This window comes from Elaeis guineensis, chromosome 4 (genome assembly GCF_000442705.2).
Source record: "Elaeis guineensis isolate ETL-2024a chromosome 4, EG11, whole genome shotgun sequence".
In the NCBI taxonomy this organism is placed as follows: Eukaryota; Viridiplantae; Streptophyta; class Magnoliopsida; order Arecales; family Arecaceae; genus Elaeis; species Elaeis guineensis.
In genome coordinates this window covers 10,912,070-10,935,503 of record NC_025996.2, presented here as the reverse complement: position 1 = coordinate 10,935,503, position 23,434 = coordinate 10,912,070, and the positions used below count along the sequence as shown (strand labels likewise).

The 23,434-nt window shown below is 39.6% G+C and overlaps 2 protein-coding genes across 2 annotated transcripts; both read right to left on the bottom strand.

The window, feature by feature from the left end:
* Positions 1–37: 37 nt before the first annotated feature.
* On the bottom strand, positions 38–2,398 carry LOC105043923 (subtilisin-like protease). The gene has a single exon (XM_010921651.2). The coding sequence runs from the start codon at positions 2,385–2,387 to the stop codon at positions 87–89; it is 2,301 nt and encodes a 766-aa protein (XP_010919953.1). The 5' UTR covers positions 2,388–2,398; the 3' UTR covers positions 38–86.
* Positions 2,399–7,855: 5,457 nt separating this feature from the next.
* Positions 7,856–10,376, bottom strand: LOC105043922 (subtilisin-like protease). The gene has a single exon (XM_010921650.4). The coding sequence runs from the start codon at positions 10,252–10,254 to the stop codon at positions 8,074–8,076; it is 2,181 nt and encodes a 726-aa protein (XP_010919952.3). The 5' UTR covers positions 10,255–10,376; the 3' UTR covers positions 7,856–8,073.
* Positions 10,377–23,434: the final 13,058 nt, after the last annotated feature.

The window sequence follows — 23,434 nt, the reverse complement described above, 5'->3', positions numbered from 1 at the left end:
TAGGGTTTTTGGGCTTTACAGAGGAAAACATAAGAGATTATTTAGCAGTAGCAGTATTATTATTAAAGGAGGCCGAGCGTGGCATTTTAAAGGAACGTGACTGCAATGGGACTCCTGACAAGGTATTTGCCGGATACCCATTTAAGCTGCCCTTCTAAGATTTCTCCTGCGCTCCTCTGTGGGTAGCCCTTGTGGCTGAATGTGACATCAAAACTTTGCTTTTCATCAACCTGGGAGAATTGCAGGGTAGCAGGACTAACGTCCACACGTACTCCTTCTGGTTCCTCAACTTCGATTGTGTAGGCACTATCAGCATCTCCTACATTGGTCACGGTTCGACGCACCGTCATCGTCGAGGAAGGTGAAGTTCCAAGGTTCACCATGATTGAAGGGTAGTTTAAGTCTTCTGGACGTATCTGACGGACCTGGGCGCAGTAGACTCTGCCACGAACGATGGCTGAGACCTGGCTATCTGTGTACCCCAAACCACAGAGGTAATGGACATAATCATAGAATTGAAGATCATAAATCAGGCCTGGATCGTTGGCAGCGGCTGGATTGATATGTCCTGAGCCCATGGCGAAGACACTGGCAGCCGTGTCATTGAACTGATCGGCGATGGGATTCCCGGCGTCGTCCAACCTGTTTGCGGTCGTCATGAGTGCTGATTTGATGGCGGCCGGTGACCAGTTTGGGTGAGTGTTCTTGAGAAGAGCCACGACCCCGGAGACATGAGGCGTCGCCATGGAGGTGCCACTCAGAAAATCGAAAGTCTTGGATGTGCCCGTTGGATTTGGGCCGACCTCCCATGGCCATGCTGCTAGAATGTTCACGCCGGGTGCGATGATATCAGGCTTTATGATGCCCCCGTTCCTAAGGCTCGGCCCTCTTGAAGAGAAGGAGGCGACTGCCGGCGTCGGACGGGCTCCAAACTGCGTCCCATTGAAAATGATTGTTGCGGTAGGATTTGCCGTCGTTCCCAGGTAGTTCACGATCTCCTTTGAGGCACTGTATGGGACATTGGAGGCAGGAAGGCCAGGAACCTCGGCACCGGTTGTTTCACCGTCCTCCCAGGCGTTCAGGACTATCATGGCGGCCCCTCCGGCATTCTTGACAATGCTGCCTCTTTTAACGTCATCAATGACTATTTTCCAACACAGCACTATCTTACCTCGGACACCCAAGTTGGCCATCGAGACATTGCAGCCACAGGCATCAGATGTCTGAAGTAGATCACACGGGGACACCAGGGGCAACTGCTTCGACTGAAAGGACTCCGGTTGGTAGGCAGACTCTCCATGCAATTCCATCCCATTTCCAAGCCTCACAATGGCTTGTATTCTTCTGCTCACGGTGCTCGCTCCGACTGTTAGGATCCAAGGAGCATCATTAGCCATGATGCTTTTCATAGGCCCATCGTTCGCTGCAGCCGCGCAAGGGACGATCCCCCTCGTTATTGCAGCGAATGAGCCTTTGGCGACGCTGTTCATATAATCGGGCACTCTGGATGAGCCCAGAGACATGGAGAGGATGTCGACTTCGTCGCGGATGGCTTGGTCTATCCCTTTCAATATATCACTGTCTAAGCCACTGGTTTGGCCGTGGTAATTATGTAGCACTTTGTAGATTGCGAGGTGAGCTCTAGGTGCCATCCCAGACGCCGTGCCGTTGGCCTTGCCAAGAACGTGAGCGCCCTCGACGAAGTTTCCTGCCGCCGTACCGGCAACATGCGTTCCATGGCCATTGTCGTCCTTGGGATTTATCGTCCTTCCATGCCAATACGCTGAAGCCCCGATGAGCTTGTTGTTGCAAAGGGGAGGCCCCCAGTAGCAGCTGCCAGACCAGTAATTCGGGGGTGGCGGCATCCCGTCATCCTGAAAGGAGGGGTGGGTAGGGTCTATCCCGGAGTCGATCACCCCGATAACCCTCCCTTGGCCCTTGGTGGAGGGGTACCAGAAACCACCTTCCCATTGGCTCAAGCCCAACATTTTGGGCGTGTAGGTTGTTGTGAGAACGTACTCGTTCTCCGGATGCGCCAGCACGAAGCCATCCATGGCTTCCAGGGCCTCCACTTCCTCTGGGGTCAGTCTTGCGGCGAAGCCACTGATCACATGGCGGTAAGCGTAGAGCATCCGTGGCTCCCCGGAGTCTAGGGTGGAGTTAGGTAGGAAGGACGTGTACCAATTTACTCTGTCCCTGAAGTGGAGGAACTTGGTGCCTTTGGGCTTTTGTACGTGAACGATGTAGGTTTGCATCTGGGTAGCATTGGCCACCTGGTCGATGATGATGGGGAGAAGACGGCTTTGAGCTAAAATTAGATGACTGGATGAAACGTAGAGGAAGGCAGCGAGGAAGTGGATAACGAGGGATTTCTGATGAATCTCCATACCCTTTGCCAATGGGCAGTGTGGAGTGAATGGGAGAAGTGAGAGGGGCTTCCTTTTATAAAGCCATAAAGCACAAAGAGTTAGCGAGAAAGAAGGACGACGGATTTGGAGGGACACAAATAATTGATAGGAATATTATTAAGGGGCTTCAATTATAGGAAGGATACGGTCAGAAATAGGACCTGTCAGGGACCTAGAAAAAAATGATAGGGCATTATAGGCATATTATATATGTGTATAGGATACGTGCCTTCAATTAGGAACGTTCGTAGTTTTACAGAGTGCGACACGTTTTTAAAATAACAGATAATTACTTTCTATCTGGCCTCTTTCTTACAGTCCTTTGATGATCTAGGTCCATCGATCAAAATTTTGGTTCCTTATTTCAGTGGCCATTTATTTTTGGTCCTTAACCTTTCGTATAAAACAAACACAGATGAAGCCTAATATGCATCTAACTATGCATAAAATAGGCATTAATATGTATATGACAAGACACCAGTGGGCACAATATATAATTGAAATTAAAAGATAATCAAAACTTGGTCAATGTCTAATACTCAAACGGCAGCCAAACCAAAGCAATGAAATAATCTTCTCTAGAAAAATCACAGATCAGCGTGTGATCATTGTGTGAAAGACCTGATGGCAAATTGATAATGCGAAAATAGCATGACAATAACAAGAAAGAGTTTTGGCCTCCATCTTTAAGTAAGTCTGACAGCTAGTTCCTCGCAAGGTATCCGAGAAATGACAGCTAATTCCTCCCAAGGTATCCGAGAAATTAGATATAGGTGACTCGGCCCTAATTAACATGGATCTATTAGATTTAGGTATGGTACGGCACTTGGCACAAGTTGTGCCCATTTTAGGTATTTCAACGTGACCGAGGTGACTCATGTAGCGGTGTGGCTTGATGTGCTTGTGGTGCTTAACACGCTTTCAGCATGGTTTAGAGGAAGCTGCTCGCTGAATGCAGTCAAGACTGTTCACAACATTTTCTCAATTGTGGTTTTTTCTTTTCTTTTCTTTTTTTCCGCAAAAGGGGTTACATAATTTATCCTTGTAGGCAAAGTAAATTACACTACCCCCTTCATCCAAGCGGATCTTGGATCTAATAAACATCCGGCCTTTATATAAATGGATACTTCGCATGTAGGTGGTTTTTCACTGTAGGCAGTACTTCTGTGAGAGGTGAATTAGAGATAGAAAGTTGGCATCTAAATGCAAAGAACAACAAACGGAAAACTCTTGCATCTAATAATTTCAATATGAAACTAAACATAGAAGGACAAAAAAAAAAAAAAATCTTTTGATACGACTAGCATTGAGTGCCAGAAGCACTGTTCCAAAATATGTCCTGATCATCTAAGTATGACATTGTAAGCCGAAGAAACTCGGATGACTGTAGATGTTAAGAGAATGGTACTTTGCTGTGGATCTATTCCTATAGTTAGTGGGAGAGTAATTTTTTCCTCCATGATAACTGCATCTTCGATAAAACTGACTAATAGTATCGAGACTCTTCTGAGTCAGTCAGTTGGTAGTTGTATTCGGAAGAAAGTTGAGTAAAAAAGAACATCGATGGAACTTTCATTATCAACTAGGATTCTTTTTACATCATAATTTGCTATCGTCATTGAAACGATGACAGCATTATAATAAGGAGTCTGTATTCTCCGAACATCATCTTTCGAAAAAGAAATTACATTATCAAGTTATCATTTCTTTGCCGATTTTTCTTCAAAAGTTACCCCCCAATCCTTCGATCGTCCAGAAATTATGTTGATCACTCTCATCATTGGCCGATTGTTGATCATTTTCTCAGATTGTGGCTGAGGTTATTGGTCGGTGGGAGATTGAGTCGGATGATCTCGTCAGAATCTTTTGAGATAGCCACATCGGATCAAGGCTTCTATTTCATTTCTAAGCTGAATACATTATTCGGTATCATAACTGTGATCACAGTAAAACCAACAATACTTCTTCTTGTTGCAACTCTTTGGTGGTGCTTTCATCGGTAGGGGATGTCAAAGATACTCCTCTCTCTCAATCTCCATTAGGATCTGCGTACGAGGAGCAGAAAGAGAAATATAGGAGTCATACCTGCTACCATAATTATTTGATCTTGAACTTCGTTGACGGGTTGAAGCTCCTTTATTGGTTGTCGACCGATTTGGCTCAGTCGGAGCTCCACCTTTCTTTTACTTCTTTTTCTGATATTTTTTTTTCTGTCTAACATCGGTTAGAAGCGCCTTCGTCTGTGTGAATATATTTGTATGCACGCTCTAGAAGTTCAGCATAGATCCGAAGAAGAGTTTTATCCAGAGAATAAATAAATCTGGATCCCTTCAGATCTCTTTTCATAGCCGAGATGGTCAAATCTTCATTAAGATCTCTGACCTCTAGTGTAGCTATGTTAAAGCGAGCCACAAAGTCTCTCAATATCTCTGTCTCACCTTACTTGATGGAGAAGAGACTGTCTGATATTCACGACATCTTTCGACTAGTGTTGAAATGGACCACGAATGAATGTTGCTAGCTGCTCAAAAGAACTTATGTTTTTCGATTGGAGCCCTGAATATCAAGCTCGAGCAGCTTTCCAAATGGTTGGCGGGAAGCCAATGCATAGGAGGGTGTCGGTCGTCTCCTGGATCATCATGAGAGCCTTGTAACTCTCTAGGTGATCAACTGGGTTGATGGAACCGTCATATGACTCTATTTACGGTATCTTGAACCAAGACGGGATCGGCTCATCTAAGATACGCTAAGAGAGAGATTGAGCAATATGGAAGTCGAGGTCATTGGAGGACTTTCGACCTTTCATTTGGAGCCGGACGAATTGATGGTCGATCTCTTTGAATTTGTGCTTATAGTCATCGAGCCACCGTTGCTAGAAAAATTTAGGGGTAGAATCCCCTGAAGAACTTGAGGATGGAGAAGTAGGAGGTGCACGCGGCTTTTTTCTTTTCTTGATGCTATGTACACGAGAAGGAGAGGGAGATCGCTGTCAATGGTGAGCGGCATGATGAGAATGTCAAAAAAGTAGTGGCTCGACACGATGAGAATGTCGAGATGATCATCGTTCTAGGGATGGAGAAAGTGACCGTCGTGGAGGACAGCAGCTGTATCTGAATGGCACTGAATGTGCCACTGACTCCTCCGCCAGCGGTGGCTGCTGCTGTGTTTGTTATTGTTGGAGACTGTATACTGCCTCTATCAATACCTTCATTTACCGTATTAAAGCAGCAATTTGTATCTCCGTAGTGATTACAGGACGTGAAGAGCTGGGCTACCATTGGAGGTGGGGGAGAGAGATCTTTTCGGTGGGAAGATTGCCTCGTGGATTCTATGGAGTTGTTTTAAGCTCTAATTTTTATCATGATTTTTCGTTATCTCCCTACCTGGTGCGTCAATCTGTTGCGGCCAATCTTCTGTTGCATCCGTCGTTAGAGAAAAGTACCTGCAAAAGAAGTCCGCACTGATCGGAATTATATTCGACGGAGACCCTCCGATGCTTAAGTCATTGAGGAGTAGTGAACAACAGATAAGTTTTTAAAGAGGCAGAGTATCGATCCCAAAGTGTCTTATCAAATGCTTTTCATTTACCTCCTTTTATAGACGAGTTATTGGTAACTATTTGTAACGGTTAGACACGTAGATCTCACTTATTTCGGAACTATGTGATTGTGGGATGGACGGTTGTACCCACTACTGATCATGTGGCCATTATGCGCTTTCTGCGTTGGCGGTTTCTGATATATCGACTCTACATCGGTAGTCCGAATGTGTTGACTGTATGTCAGCGATTGTAGAAGCCCGAATGATCATTGATCGATAATTCTGATATATCGATGGTCATTAGTCCGAAGTGGATTAAATCGTCATAGTCGAAGTGTTTGCCAGGAAGGTTAAGAATAGCCGACTGTTGATTGGGCTATCGATTGATAGTCGATGGTCCGCATTTATCAGACTGATTGAAAGTCGGATGATGTTGTGATCGAGACGGAACTTGTTCTGTGATGTAGTTTTGATAGTTCATCATCCATAATCGGTAGATATCCAATCGGCCGACCGTGAATCGGAGGGAGTAGACTGAACTACCCCAACAATATTGCAGCCAGAACTAGACCCATCCATGCATGCCTTGTGGGCTGAGGGCTCTCTCTGAAAGAAGTTCCAATGGCCCCTCTCGCCCCAAGGACCAGCAATGCAGTCTTTGCCAACCTCCAACGCGTCAATGCGGAGCTGTTCACCCCTACGTGCATGGGGACAACGCAAATGAGCTGCAAGTAAGAAACAAGACTACCATGGATGGAGAATGTCTTGGACTTAATTTTTTCTTTTAGTCATGATAAGGGAGGCCAGACTTATAGACTTACGAGTCGCGGACCATTATGGTACTGACAAGAGTTTATCCATAACAGTCAAAATACAAAATGAGCATATTAATGGGATTCTTGAAATGAGGATGGCATTGCTACCGTATCAGCAGATTTCGTGGAAAAGCTAGATTGCTCAAAACAGGCAAGAACTGCCATTATCATAATCACTATTATGATAGCATTATTATATAGGCTAGCAGACCTAAGCATCGACGATTCAGCAGTTGGAGAAATGCTCCGAGTAGTTCTCACAAGCAGGCGAGAAGCATCGACAGTATTAAGTGCCATTAATAATAGAGATCAAGTTCAAGTGATTTCATAGATACAGTGCTTTCGCCCAAAAAATAGTTACAGGGCTTAATAATGCTGAAGCAGATCAATCATGGCGAAGCCCATGTGGCAGAAGACGGCAATAATGCTCTATCAGATAATGTTCATGGCAAATCATGTCATGTAGCATTATAGCCTATAGGAATGCTATTTCTCGTAAAAATGTTATAAGGATGCTAGACGTCAGAAAGATGGGTGCCGAGCATTATCTCGGACGGGATTATCTCTCACCCCGTAGAGAAGAGGTCGGTGAGTTCTATTCCTAGTGTCAGCCCTATGTATTTTCAGGCCTTCATCCCCTATTGCCCAGATAAAATGTCCTGGTCCTGGAAGCCTAGGTTAAATCATAGGTGGGGATGGGACGGGATGGTGTCAGGCTGGGGTTGCTCTGGCTTCCCCTGCTTTGAGGGGGAAAATGATCAGCTAGAAAAACTTCATACGTTCAATTAAAGCTGTATATTCTCTGCATTAGACTAACATATTATAAAGTGAGTAGGTGATTAATGTAGCATGCTAAAGCCCTAGTCCTTTTCTACCAAAAAGAAAAAAAAGCCCTAGTCTTTGCAATTATAATCCAATCAAATTTCATATGATTTCGCATGAAAAAGTACGAAAGGCAAGATTGTTATTCCTGGCCAAAAAGACCATATTAGCTCGTGAAATTACAATTGTAACGTTTATCTGTAAAAAATCTAGATAATATCATCAAAACCACTTTCTATTATTCCTACCAAAAAAAAAAAAAAACCACTTTCTATTAGACAATGATGCTATGAACATATGACAGGGAAGGAAAGTATTTCAGAGGAAAGGACTTTGATGGCCATAAAATTGAAGTAATCTTCCTTTAAGATGAAATATAATTCAGAAGACATCTCAAGGCTTGCACGATCGCAAATTATGACACCACTATCATTTGATTTTACGAAACGAAGAGCGCTGCAACTTATCCTATTCGTTGGGGTTGCTGGTTATGGCGTTTCAGTAAACCTGACGGCAATGGGACTTCTCACATAGTACTTTCCAGATACCCAGGCGAGATTCCCTTCCGAAACTTGGCCTGCGACCGGAGTGGTGCCTCCGATGACGCTCAGAGTGACGTTATAGCTTTTCTTTTCATCAACCTGAGAAAATTGAAGAGTTTTAGGAGAAACATCAACTCTTACCCCTTCTGGCTCTTCAAATTGGACCCTGTAGACAGTTTTGGCATTGCCCACAATTGTGACCGTCCGTTCGATAGTCTTTGTAGCTGAACTCAAACTGAGATATACTGCAATCGAAGGATAGTTCAATTGTTCTGCACTGATTGCGCGCACTCGAGAACAGTTTACCACTCCTCGAACTATAGCTGTGACTTGTCTGTCTGTGAATCCACTGCCACAAAGGTAGCGAATGTAATCATGGGGCTGGATATCATAGATGAGACCAGGATCATTGGCTGCCACCGGATCAACATGTCCTGAGCCCATGGCAAAGACGCTGGCTCCATTGCCATCGTACTGATCAGTGATGGGCTTGCCATCGCGGTCCTGCGTGTATGCAGTTGTCATGATTGCCGACTTGATCGCAGCAACCGACCAATTCGGGTGATTGTTCCTGAGCAGCGCCACGATCCCCGAGACATGTGGCGCGGCCATGGAAGTGCCGCTTGCAAATCTAAATGTCATGCGAGTGCCAGTCTTGTTCGGTCCGACTTCAAAGGGCCAGGCAGCTAATATGTTCACGCCGGGAGCAATGACATCCGGCTTGATGATGTTGCCATTATGGAGACTTGGGCCTCTAGAAGAGAAGGCGGCCACAGCGGGTGTTGGACGTTCTCCAAATTGTGTGCCGTTGAAGGTAATTGCAGCGCTAGCATTCTGCGTTGTCTCGAAGTACTTTAAGATCTTCAATGCATCAGCATTGCTGACTTCGGCGACTGGAAGGACATGAGCGTTAGCATCTGTTGTGTTTCCATCTATATTTTGGTTCATGAGAATCATGCCAACCCCTCCTGCTGCCTTGACGATCATGCCCTTTTCGACAGCTTCGTTGCCTCTTCTCCCACACAGCACGATCTTTCCCTTGACATCAATGTTATCCAAGGAGCCGTTTAAGCACAGTAAGGTATCTTTTGTTTTCAGAACGCCTGGGTACACCAAAGGCAACTGCTGTGTGGCATTGGATGTGTCTGGCTGGTAGGCAGATTCCCCATAGAATTCTGCCCCATCTCCAGTTGTGACAATCGCCCTTATCCTTCTATCCATAGTGCTTGCTCCGACTGTTAGAATCCATGGTGCATCATTGCCTATAAGGCTTTTGATCGGCCCGTCATTTCCTGCGCTGGCGCAGGGAAGGATTCCCCTTGTGATTGCTGCATAAGATGCTATGGCAATGCTGCTCTGGTGGAGGCTTATATTGGTTGCGCCGAGGGACATCGAAAGTATGTCTACACGATCACGGATAGCTTGGTCTATTCCTCTCAAAACATCACTGCTGGTGCCAGTGGAGTTTTGTCCTGGCCCTTCGAATACCACTTTGTAGATTGCCAGGTGAGCTCCAGGTGCCATGCCGGACGCGGTGCCCCTGGCCTGGCCAAGAACGTCGGCATCATCAACAAAGCTTCCCGCGGCGGTGCTAGCCGTGTGAGTACCATGGCCATATGTGTCTTCTGGGTTGGGGTTCCAACGGTGCCAGAAAGCCATGGCTCCGATAAGCTTCTTGTTGCAAACGGGCGGGCCCCAGTAACAACTGCCCCTCCACTTTGCAGGTGGCGGCGGCATATTCCCGCGCTCCCTGAAGGAAGGATGGGTCGGCTTAACACCCGAGTCGATTACACCAATGATTTGCCCATGGCCGAAGAAGGTGTCTACCCAGAGGCCATCCCATCGGCTCAGCCCCAGGAAATCGGGACTAGAGGTTGTTTGAGCTACGTGCTCTATCTCTGGGTACGCTAGCACGAAGCCTTCCATTGTTTCCATGGCCTCCACTTCCTTGGGGGTCAGCATGGCAGCGAAGCCACTAATCACGTGGCGGTATGCATAGATTAACCGTGGCTCCCCTGAGTCGATGGTCGTGTTGGGCAAGAAGGACTTGTACCAAGCTATTCGGTTCTTGAACCGGAGGAACTTGGTGCCCTTGGGCTTTTGTACGTGAACGATATAGGTCTTCATTGCGGTAGCATTGGCTCCGTGGTCATCGATGATGGGCAGAAGTTGGCCATGCACCAGGGGAAAAGTTGGAGTGGACGGAGACAAGAGGAAGGCCACAAACAAGAAGAAGATGGGTTTCTGAATCTCCATGAGGAACACATTGTCAGTGCGAAGAGAAAGGGCGGACTGCTCCTTATGTAAGAGATGAGAGCTGTGATGATAAGACACAACAAATGGCAGGTTTAATGCCTAGCTAGAGGTATCAATCGACAATAGAGATTGGAAAATAATAAAAATTGAACTCTCACGAAAAGGCCAACGAACCGGTTGTCTACGATAATATGGAGGAAGGTGGTAGAGGCATCAGTGCAGGGATGTCCGTGTGGGAAATTATTTGCACGGCAGTCGGAAATTTTTTTTTTTTTCAATCAAATAACGAATATTGGAAGAAAGAAAAATATGATATATATACGCTGCATTATCGTCACGTCCATGGCATCTGAAGTTATACAGATGCCGAGCAATTAACAGACATAAGCGGAGTGATACAGCTGCATTATCTAGGGCCTACGCTTCCTTGAAAGCAAAAAGAGAAAAAGAAAATCCATACTTCTTGCATTTGGTGTAGACTAATCTTTAGATTGACCTTTTAATTATTTTTGTGCGCGCGCACATGTTTTTAGTAATATTGATAATATGGAGGCAGATTATAAGGCATCAGTTCCCTCAACTCTGTCATAAATACTAAATATAGAGGAAAGTGAAAAAAAAAAAAGATGTAAATAAGCATTATCATTGAAAGTTCACACAATGAATTGATATTTAGCATATGATAACCAACAGTGGTGACCAACTAGAATTTAATTTAAAAACAATTTTCTCATCTGATTATATATTTTATAGGTTGCTTTGAAATGTGAACCATCTTGTACAATCTAGATTTGTACACCTCAACCATATCGAGAATACAAAGTATAGAGCAAAACACAGTGTAAATAAACTCCATATTAAAACAAGAGGTAGACATGAAATAGGAGATATTGGTGCTGCATAATATTATAAACAAGTTCATGGCATGTGGCACACTATGAATGCTTAAAATGAAATGAATCAAAATGATGTACTCCAAGAGATCTACAGTTCAAATACACATTTTGATCAATTATTTGTGACGCCAGTTTCGCCCTGTTTTCCTTTTTCTGAGCAAATCTTGCCTGCTCTCTTTGTCCACACAGCCATCCCTATCTATGTTCAATTCCATCGTACACCATGGTCGGAAGGCTAGTTTTTATATGAATTAAAAAACTAAATATTAGTTTACTTTTGAAGAGCTCACTTTTAGTGTGATTAGCATTGGATGCCTAGCTTGAGGAATCTTCCACTATAGCATATAAAGGTATCGAGGGAAAAAATATTCGTTGCAATGGCGATACCATATTAAATTTATAATAAATTAATAAAAAAATTTATATTTTATTGGTTATCGTATATTTCGTCAGTTCTCATGGATAATGCCCCATATTATCTCCCTGTATTTCATCCATTTCCGACCGTTGATCGGTTTGTTACAATGATGACATGGTATCACCATTACAACAAAATTTACTAGTATCAAGGGAGGCTGCACTATAAGAAATATCATTTTTTGCGATAAATTTATTTACGGCAGAAATATATTTCATCACAAATAAAGATATTTACATGAAAATCAAAATTCATCGTTAATAATTATTTATTTACGATAAAAATAATTTTCATCGTAAATATCTTCATATTTGCGATGAAAATAAAATTTCATTGTAAATATATATTATTTACGAAAAAATTAATCATCATAAATAATAAAATATTTATTTTAATTTTAAATTTTTAAATATTAGCAACGAAAATAGTTTCATCGTAAATAATGGAAGTATTTGCAATGAAAATTAAATTTTTATCGTAAATATATGTTAGTTATGATAAAAAATATTCGTCACTAATATTTAAAAAAAATAAAAAAATTAAAAATTTAATAATTAAAGATTATTTAAGATGAAAATATTACGTCGTAAATAATAGAGTATGGATGATGAAAACTAAATTTTCATCATAAATTAATATTATTTACAATGAAAATTTTTCGTCGCTAATATGTAAAAAAAATAAAAAATTTTAAAAATTATAGATTATTTACGACGAACATATGACATCACAAATACAGGAGTATTCACGATGAAAACTTATTTTTTATCATAAATACTAAAGTATTTATGATGAAAAATTTTTATCACTAATATTTGAAAAAAATAAAAAATTTAAAAATTTAAAAATTATAGATTATTTATGATAAAAATATTACGTCATAAATAATGGAGTATTGACGATGAAACTTAAATTTTCATCTCAAATATATTTTATTTACGGTGAAAACTTTTTATCGTTAATATGTGAAAAAAATAAAAAATTTTAAAAATTTAAAAATTATAGATTATTTACGATAAAAATATTACATCGTAAATGATGTATTATTGATGATGAAAACAAAATTTTCTTCACAAATATATTTTATTTACGATAAAAATTTTTCATCGCTAATTTGTATAAAAAAATAAGAAATTTTAAAATTTTAAAAATTATAGATTATTTACGATAAAAATATTACATCACAAATACTTGTATATTTGTGATGAAAATTAATTTTCTATCATAAATACTCTATTATTTATGATAAAAAATCTTACCATAGTTCATTCATTTCATTACTAAAATGTTTGAAAAATTGATATATTTATTACATCAGCTACATATATATATATATATATACACACACACACACATACACACACATATATACATATATTATTGTATTATTGTGGCTAAGAGATGAATGAAAAATGAATGGAAGAAAATAATACAGCGAACAAGACTTGGTCAAGAGAAATTTTTTTAAATAAAAAATTATTTTTTATTAATTATTAGCGATGAAAAAATTTTTCGTCGTTAATTATGTAATTAGCGATGAAATAGAAAATTTTCATCGTCAATAATATTTTTCGGGGCTGAATTTTTTTAGCAATTTTTTTTTGACGAAATTATTAGCAATGAAAATTAATTTTTTATCGTAAATATTTTTTGTTCGAATTATTGGTGATGAAAATTGATTAGTAGCGATAAAAATTTACATCGCTAATACCCTGTGTCCCATCAACTTCCATCGAAAACTCATTTTTCTTCCTTGTCCCCCCCGCAATCCGGTTTCCTCCCCCTCCCGCGAGCTTCCTCCCCCCCACGATGTCTTGCGTGCCTTCGATTTTCGCCGCCTCCGCCGCCCAGGTGAGTCGACTTCATCTCTCTTTTTCTTTTTGGGGTGGATTTCGACTGGGGATGGGGAACGTGCCGGGGCCGGCGCGCCTGGGCCAGGAGGTGGGTCGCGGCCATGTGGGGCCTGCGGGCCGCTACGGCGACGTTGGGCCATGGCCACATGGGGCCTACGGGTCGCGACTGTGACGATGGCCAGGGATGGCGCACCTGGGTCGGGAGGCGGGCCGCGGCCACATGGGGCCTGCGTGCCAGGGCATGCCGGGGCCGGCGACGAGGGCCGGGGTCACGAGCTGGAGCCGACGACGGCAAGCCAGATGGGGTCGGGTCGCAGTTGTGCCAGGGCCTGCAGGCCGGGCTGGCGAGCCAGAGCTGGAGCCGACAACAGCGAGCCGGGGCACGGCTGTGCCGGGGATGGTGGGCCGGGCATGTGTGGCCTGCGGGCTAGGCACGCGTGGGTTCGGATGGGTCGGGCCTGGGTTGGGGTTGGTCGGGCTGGATGGGGCCAGTCGGACCGGGTCTGGTCGGGCTGGCGTGGGTCTGGTGGAGTCGAGTCGGGTCGAGCTGGGGCCGTGGACGGTGGAGCCAGGGTAGGGCAGGTGGGAAGGGTCGGGTCGGGCTGGGGCTGGTCAGGTGGAGCTGGGTTTGGTCCAATCCGGGTCGGGTCAGGGCGGGACAGGCCGGGTCGGGTCGGGTTTGGGTCGGGTCTGTTCCGGGTCGGGTCGGGTCAGGTCCTGATCGGGTTGGTTTCGGGTCAGGTCAGGTTCTTCGAGGATCGATCCGGGGATGGGGCGGTCCGGTAGGTCGGGTGGGGTTGGGATTGGTCGGGTCGGGGCGGGTCGGGGTCGGGTCGATTTCGGGTCGGGCCTGGTCGGGTCGGGTTGAAATTATTATAATTATTGCATATTATCTTTAGTATTACTGCTGAAATTATTTAATTATTTGACTAATTATTTTTTCACTAACACAATGCACATTGCTGTTATTTATTATAATTAAATTATTTTATGTGCTGTTTTGTATACTGCTGAATTTATAAATAAAAAAAATATTTTTATTTTAAAAAAAATTATTTAAATTTTTAATGAAGAAATTTCAATACGAAGTTATTCTTTTTTGATAAATTAGAAATTCATCTTCGAATGCATGTTCAAAGATGGTACTTAAATTACATTGTGCCGTAGATTCCCGTTCAAATTTCGATCTTCATTGAGATCGAAACTTGAATGTCCCATATTCGAGCTTTTTGAAAAAGTAATAATAATAATATTATTAATAGTTGATATTTTATTTTATTATATGGTATTCGGTAGTTATCTGTCCATTGTTCTCCAGGTATATGGTGGATAGGGTGCGTAGGCACCATATCCACATCGTATACTTGGAGAACCATGGAGAGATGCTGTCAAAATTTTTATAAAAATAAAATAAAATATTCACTAATAATAATAATGAGATTATTATTTTTCTGAAAGAGATAGGATCACACCTGTTGGTAATGATTTGAAAAGGATAGGATCATGCATTTTGTATCAAGTGATTCGGATTTGGATCCGGATCGAAATTTTAGCTGGAATTCGGAATGCGATTCAGTCCAAAATTCAGATCGGGATCCAGAATACCACTAAACTTTATTTTTGCTGTTAATGATTTTGTTTTGTTGTTAGATGAATATCAACAAAAGTTGGATGAATGCTAGAAGTATTTTTTTGCCTGAATATTGAAAAGGAGTTCGAGATTTCATTGATTTTGTATGGCATAAGGCTGACAGTGCTAGTCGGATAAAATATCTATGCAAGAGATGTGTCAATTTGATATATCATCACATAGCACTTGTTGAGGAGCATCTGCTATAATATGGTATGGATAAGAAGTATACTTGATGGATATGGCATGGGGAGGGTGATCCGAATGAAGTGGTGCATGACGATGACGATACTGAAAATGAAAGTACTGATGGTGCTAGACCTGTCAAACATAGTGGTATTGAAGAATTGTTAGATGATTTATATCAAGGTGCTTGTTCAAATGTACGCATGAATACTACTGCATCTGAAAGTAATTCCGATCATGAGCATAATATCTGACTTGAGGTAGAAGGAACTTCTAAATAGTTTGCAAAGCTTGTAAGAGATTTACGAGTCACTCTATCCAAATTATACAAAATTTTTTAAGTTAAAATTTTTGATAAAATTACTTCATATTGAAATCGTGAACCGTTGGAGTCAAAAGTTATTTGACCAAATTTTAACATTGATTAAAGCAGCTCTGTTCGATGGAGAGAGACTTTCAAAATCATATTCTGAGGCAAAAATATACATGCGAAAAATGAGACTTGGCTATACTCCTATACATGCCTACAAAAATGACTGCATATTATTTTATAAGGATAATAAACAAGCAATTGAATGTCCGAAATGTGGTGAGTCTAGATACAAAATCGATAATAGGAAATCAAAGAAGATACCTCAAAAGATTTTGAGATATTTTTCATTGATTTCAAGACTTCAAAAGTTGTATATATCCACAAGGATAGCTGAAAAAATGAGATGGCATTATGAGCAGCGGGTTCTGGAGGAGAACATACTTAGCTACTCAACTGACTCTTTAGTGTGGAAAGACTTTGATGCAAAGCATCCGCACTTTGTGAGTGACCTGCACAATATTTGGCTTGGTCTAGTGATAGATGGATTTAATCCCTTTGGTAATCTGAGTACCTCTTACAGCATGTAGCTTGTGATGCTAGTTGTATATAATGTGTCACCTTGAAAGTGCATGAAAGAATCATTTATTTTTATGTCACTGTTGATTTCAGATCCGAAGGCATCAGGTAATGAAATTGATGTATATCTACGACCTTTAATTGATGATCTGAAGGAGTTATGAGAAAATGGGGTACAAACATATGATTCTGTGAGTCGAAGTAATTTTAAGTTGCATGCTTCGATTCTATGGACCATAAATAATTTTCTGGCATATGAAAATTTATCTAAATGGAGCACCAAAGAATATCTTGCATGTCCAATATGCAATAGGGATGCATCCTCTTTACATTTAAAGCACGGACGAAAAATATGTTTCATGGGTCATCGGCGGTTTTTTCCTACAAATCATTTTTGGAGGACCCATTATAATCAATATTTTGATGGTAAGTCCGATCGATATCCGCCACCAAGGAGTTAAGTGAAGTAAAAATTTTAGAACAACTTGAAGTCATTAAAAACATTCAATTTGAAAAAATATCGGGTACTCGCAAGCGAAAGCATACTAAGCTGAGCTGAATTAGACGAAGCTAAGCATCTTTTTCGAACTACATATTGGAAGCAGCTACTACTTCATCATAATCTCGATGTAATACACATTGAAAATAATATTTATGATAATATCATCGATACTGCATTGAATATTTTAGAAAAAAAAGATGGTATAAAAGCTCATCTTGATTTATAAAAAATGAAAATCCGATTGGGGTTGCATTTAGTTCATCGAGGTAAGAGATTTTTTATGCCACCTGTATGTTATTCACTGTTTGGAGAGGAAAAAAAAATTTCTGTGAATGGTTCAAAACCGTAAAGTTTCCTGATGCATATGCTTCAAATATATCGCAGTGTGTTAGGAACAACGACGCAATATCTTCAGCATAAAAAGTCATGACTCCCATGTGATGATGTAATGTTTGCTTCCTATGATCATGCGTGGTTATTTGGGTGGTAATGGTCAAACTGCAATGATTAAGCTAGGAGTGCTCTTCTGAGAACTATGTTGTCGAACATTGAAGATTAACTTATTGAGAGATCAGAGAAGGATATTGCACTCATTCTTTATAAGTTAGAAAAATTTTTTCATCATCATTTTTTGATGTTATGGTGCATCTGGCTGTTCATCTTCTAAAAGAAGCTCTTTTGGCCGGACTGGTACATTATCGATGGATGTATCCTATTGAAAGGTAAAAAAATTATACGTATTTTATCATATCAATTATAAAATACAAATATATTTTTAAAATTTAAATTTTTTTTGTTTGCAGATTTTTATGCACTTTAAAAAGATATGTACGTAATAAAGCAAGGCCTGAAGAGTCTTAGTGGAAGCATATGTAGCTACTGAGTGTATTACGTTCTGCTCGATGTATCTTGACGATATCGAAACAAGATTCAATCATGCAGATCGTAACGCAGATCATAAATGAGATGATAATGAATGATGTTGTCTATATTTAAACAAATGGTTCGACCTACTGGTGCAAGGAGATATGAATTTATGGACATAAATGAGCTATCCAAAGTATATTTTTACGTTCTAAATAATTATGAAAAATTGAAGATTTTATTGAGTAAATATCATCTTACCATACTATTTAATTTCTAAATTTTTTTTTATATCGATATAAAATTAAAAATTATAACTTCTTGCAGTGAGCACAAGAGTATCCATGTAGAGAGAATAATACGGATGTTGATGATCGATATAGGAGAAAATTTACAAAATGGTTTGGTGATCTTGTAAGTGCATTAGTGATATGTTATTTATTTACTTTAAATAATATTATTTAAATAACATAATTTTTTATCTTATAATGTAGATGAAACATAAGTATTTTAATAAAGAAATGGGTGCGACCGATGAGTTGTACGATTTAGCATGTGATCTCGATCGAAGGGTTAATCACTACATATCTTGTATCATTGGAGGAATGAGATTTCATACAAGAAGCTTGAGATGCAACAACGAATCCAGAATAGTAGAATTGCTACAACAAGATATGAAGGAAAAGAAGAGATTGATTATTATGGTGTACTAGTAGATATTATAGAACTGAAGTATGGGTCAGTAATTCTGTATTTTTATTTTAGTGTGAATGGTGGGATATTAGTAATAAAAAGATCGGTATTAATATCGATTTATAATTTATCAGTATAAATCTTATACGAATATGGTATCAAAATGAGCCGTATATATTAGCAACTCAAGTGAAACAAGTAATATATTTGAAGGATCTAAAGTATCGAGGTAATTAGTATATTGTACAAAAAATAATACCTAGAGACGTATATGATATACCAACTCGATTAGAGATGGATGAAAATTTAGATTTACATGAAGATGAAGCTTTTCAGCAAGAAGAACAAACATTAGTCGAGCTTTTGATTGATGAAGAACTTGTAACGACATCTTTGAATAGAGCTGATCTTCCATCCAACGAAGTTGAAACGAATTTTGTATTTAATCTTGATGAACCGGAGGACAACGATCAATTCATAAATGACGATGAGATAGAAGACGACACATATATCGATTACTGTGATTCGGACGAGGATCTACACATCGAGAAGAAACGAATATTGATGAGTAGATCTATATTCTTCATTCAATTTTATCTTCTAATAATGGTATCGATATAATTGTATTCATCAGAATATTATTTGATTTCTACTATTATTATTCAATATTATATTTATTTATATCTCAATTCCTGCAGATATGGCACTAGGAGATAGACGACGATGTTCGCATTCACAGCTCCCTGCAGATGCCTCAGAGGTTGAGGCACCTCCATCGATCTCCATTGCCGCACCTGCTTCACTGTTAGAGGGTCCTGCACCGACAGATCCTAGTGAGGCGGATCCCAGTGAGGCGGGTCCCAGTGGCATTAACTATAATACTTTATATATAATAAAATTTGATTCTTTTATTTGGATCATACTAATGATTTATTTATTATTATTTCAGATGAGTCCTCATCGGTGGTGAGGTGAGGGCGAGATTCATCGAAGAACCTCGCTTTGGAGCGTTGGAGATCCGAGCACCCGGGACAGCATCTCCGGATCGAGATGCCGATCGGCTACACTAGACCCATTCGGGAATGATGTGACTCATGAGACTGAGCTGGGCATCATATGCCACAGTTATGCCCCCGTGATGCTCTTCGATTGGCGTCACGTTCTATCGGCTCAGAGAGAGATTTTTTACATCCACTTATAGATAAAATAAATTATATTATAAATATTTAATTTGCATAGTATTCTTCTAATATTTGTTATTGGCAGGGTGTATTTGATATCGCTGATTTTGAGGAGGATCGTGTGAGGCGAGCCATCGACATTCAGTTATCGTTGCGTTTCAAGGACTATCGCCATCACATGCATCAACATTGGTATCGGGTGGTGTAGAATCATGGGGAGGAGGCAGCACGGCAGCAGCCCTATGACAGTGTCACCATAAATAATTGGACTACTATATACCGACAGTATGAGGATCCGGCATATCAGGTTACACATCTAAACTTTTTTTTTATAGTTTAATGACTTAATCATTTATTTTTAAATTAAATTTTTTATCTACTAATTTTACTGATAATTTTACAGAGACGATGTGCCCAGAATGCAGTGAACTGGATGAGACAGATCGTGCCGCATTGTGGGGGTTTGAGATCGTTTGCTCGTCACATAGAGTACATGGTATGTAATTTTTAATTTTTAATTAACATATAATTTTTAGTTATTTAAAATTTTTTAATTAATTCTTAAATTACAGAGAGATGCTGAGAGTGACGAGCTTCTTGGTAGGATCGATATCTACCAGCGGACCCACCAGCGACGGTCGGAGTAGTGGATGATGGGGAGCCAGGAGCTCTTTGTAAGTTTTTTCAATTATTTTTCATTCATAATCTGATTTTTATTATAAAATTAAAATAACTATAATTTTAATTTTCAGGATCGTATGTCAGATATTAGATCTCAATCTATCTCTGAGGGCTCGATCGCACCCATAGATGATGAGATTTGTGATCGAGTGCTCGGTATAAGACTCTGTTATGTTAGGAGTCTAGCGTATGGGATCACTGCTTCCTCATCCTCACGCACATCTAGGACAGACATCCATTCTGCGTGCGAGACTCGACTGACGGAGGTGCAAAGGCAGGCTGCCGAGGATCGACAGCAAGCTCAGAGTTGGCTGCACATGTTGACGACTATCAGTGCTTTCAGATCCAGATGATGGAGTGGATGACGTAGATAGAACAGACGATGCAGCTGATGAGATAGCAGCAGGCCGATCCGAGCTCCATCATCGGTCCGAGCTCCGTTGAGCACTCCCCGTCCCCAGCTCATTCTCTAGATGTCGATATTTGACGGCTTACTAAGGTATTTTTTTTATTTCAAATATCTTATTATTTTAATTTAATAAAATAAAATAATAAAATTTATTTATCAATTTATTGTGTAAATTTTTATTTTATTTTTTTAATTTATAAAAAATATTATACATATAAATTTAAAATATATATTCATAAAATTTTTTAAAAAAAATATGACTAAATTATTAGCGACGGAATTATTTTCGACGAAATATTCGTTGTTAAAAATATTTTATTAACATAATTTAATTTATTAATAAATATATAATTAACAGCGATGAAAAATATTCATCGTAAATAATTAAGTTATTTACGATAATTTTTTTTGTTGCTAATATTATTCAATTTTTTTTAAATATTTTTTTATTAAATTAATAGCGATGAATTATTTTAGTTGCAAAAATAATTTTTTATGACTGAAATTTTCGTCGCTAAAACTTTAAAAGATAATAGTAGCGAAATTTTTTTATCTTAAATATTTTTTTAGATAAAATTTTTTTATCTATTTTTCTAACGATAAAAAATATTCGTCGTAAATATTTTTTATTAGCGATGAAATTTATTTTGTCGTAAAATATTATCAACGGCAGAATTATTTGTGATGAAATATTAGCGATCAAAATTTTATCGTCAATATTATTAATAATAAAAATTAATTATTAATGATATAAATTTTTTACTATTAATAATTTATTTTGTTGGAGTGCTGAGATGAGAGACAAAATGGGTCAAGATCAGATAGAAGTCAGCATCAATTGTCGGAACTTCTCCGCTGCTCCGCAGCTCGGCTTTATCATTTCCTCGACTCCATAGGAGTCAAATGGAAAATGGCTAATGCCTTTGGGAAAATCAAGGCTCCCTCTGAAGTGACATATTGCTAATGGTTATGCCTTTTCAATAAGATTAACACGAGAAATCTATTCCAAAAGATGAATAGCTATCTAGGTGGCTACCCCAATTGAATACATTTCCCTTTGCTACCTCCATTTAGAATATCTTGTGTCATCATCTCCATGTTTCTTTACCTATTAATGACTCCTGGGACCTGTGCACCAAGGGGAGATATGGATTGTTTGCTAAAAATCTGTGGCCCTCAATTTTAATGTTGATTACAGCTATGGTTTGGTGCTGTTGGCAGGAGAGAAATTAACGAATCTTTCGTCATTATTCTTCCGAAGTTACTTCGACATCATTTAAAATCTTGCAACTATTGAATGATTGGTCGCTGCTCCGTAAACTAAAAGACTTACCGGGCTTCTGCTTGCTTTGGAGGAAACTCAGACCCTATACAGCCACTGTAGACTAATTTTCAGCCTACTGCTCTATATATCTACTTTGCTTGGGTGAATTCTATCGTTGTTGCTTTGTCTCCCTGTTGTGGCTGTTTTTTTTTTTTTGATGGAAATGATGATGGATAAGATGGTGATGTCACAGAGCATCCAATCGCTGAAATTCAAAAGAACAGATACTATTTCTGAGTCTCATTCTTAGCCTCCCCCAACCCCCGTCCCTCTGCTATGTCCTTGGATTCTACTCTTTTTGGAGTCCATCTATGGTCTTTTTGGCTTTTTCTTCTATTTATGGATTCTGTTGTATCTTATTTTTTGTGGGTTGCTATTTCTTGCACCTCTGTACATCACTCTACAAGTCTTATATGAATAAATTGGGTGACTAATGTGGAACTTCACATTACTTTCTTCTTTTTGTCCAAAAAAAAGAATCAACTACAGGAAGCCCACACAACCACACCCAAATACCCAGACGGCACATCCAACCGTCACCTGAGATGCACCATCATGGCTCCTTTGTTGATTAGACCTTGTCATTGCCCTTTTCTCTGTTACGAAGGAAAGGGAAAAGTAGCATCTTACTGCGAGCGCAAGAGGATGGGCAGAAGAGAGTGAGCAGAGATGGGCTTTGGAGCATTTTCGTTCTCCTTATTTTTTTTTCTTTTCTTATTTCTTTTCTTGTAATTTTCTTCTTACCATGTTCATCTCCAGCCGAATGATATATTGGGGGAATAACAATCAAGTACAAACAAGAATTAATAAGGGTTGGATGAGGAGAATGTGGCGTGTGGTACGTGTGCGAGAGAAATCATAGAAAAATGGGAAGACATGAGGCAAGAAATGGTGGTGTTGGAGCAGGAAGAGAAGATTTTGAACAGCACAAATAAGAAGGTAGAGAACGAGAGGAGTGACAAACAAGACGACCGTTGGTGGAGAATGTTTTAGACTTGCGTTTTTTTTCATGACAGGAGAGGCCAATTTTAGACTTTCAAGCTGCACACTATTATAATGTTGAAAAGAGTTTATTCATGAAGGTCAAAATATAATGCAGCATTAGTGAATAAGAATAAGGTTCACACAAGATAAAATTCTTTAAAATATCAAAAAAAAATTTTAAACTCCAACTGAAAAAAAAATAATTCTAAGATTTTATTGATGAGTACTGAATAAACACAGAACAAAGCTATGTATAGTGTCTCAACTCTAACAAAGATAGTTATCTAGATAGTAAAATATTCAAAACAATACAATAACATCTACATAGAATAAATAGTCCAATTAAAAATTATATAAAACCTAAAAATATGAAACTGAACTAAAGACGGACATCCGAACATAAAATGGATCTAAAAATTGGGATGAATAGGTATACTTGGTTCGCGATCGTAGAGTTTAAAATAAGTTTTCCATTGATATATTATGGACTTCGATAAATTTTTTTGGATCAAAAGTTATGGGCGTTTGAAGTTTAAGTCTC

Bases quoted from the DNA above. Each gene is read 5' to 3' on its own strand.
- LOC105043923 (XM_010921651.2), bottom strand. From the start codon at position 2,387: ATGGAGATTCATCAGAAATCCCTCGTTATCCACTTCCTCGCTGCCTTC.
- LOC105043922 (XM_010921650.4), bottom strand. From the start codon at position 10,254: ATGAAGACCTATATCGTTCACGTACAAAAGCCCAAGGGCACCAAGTTC.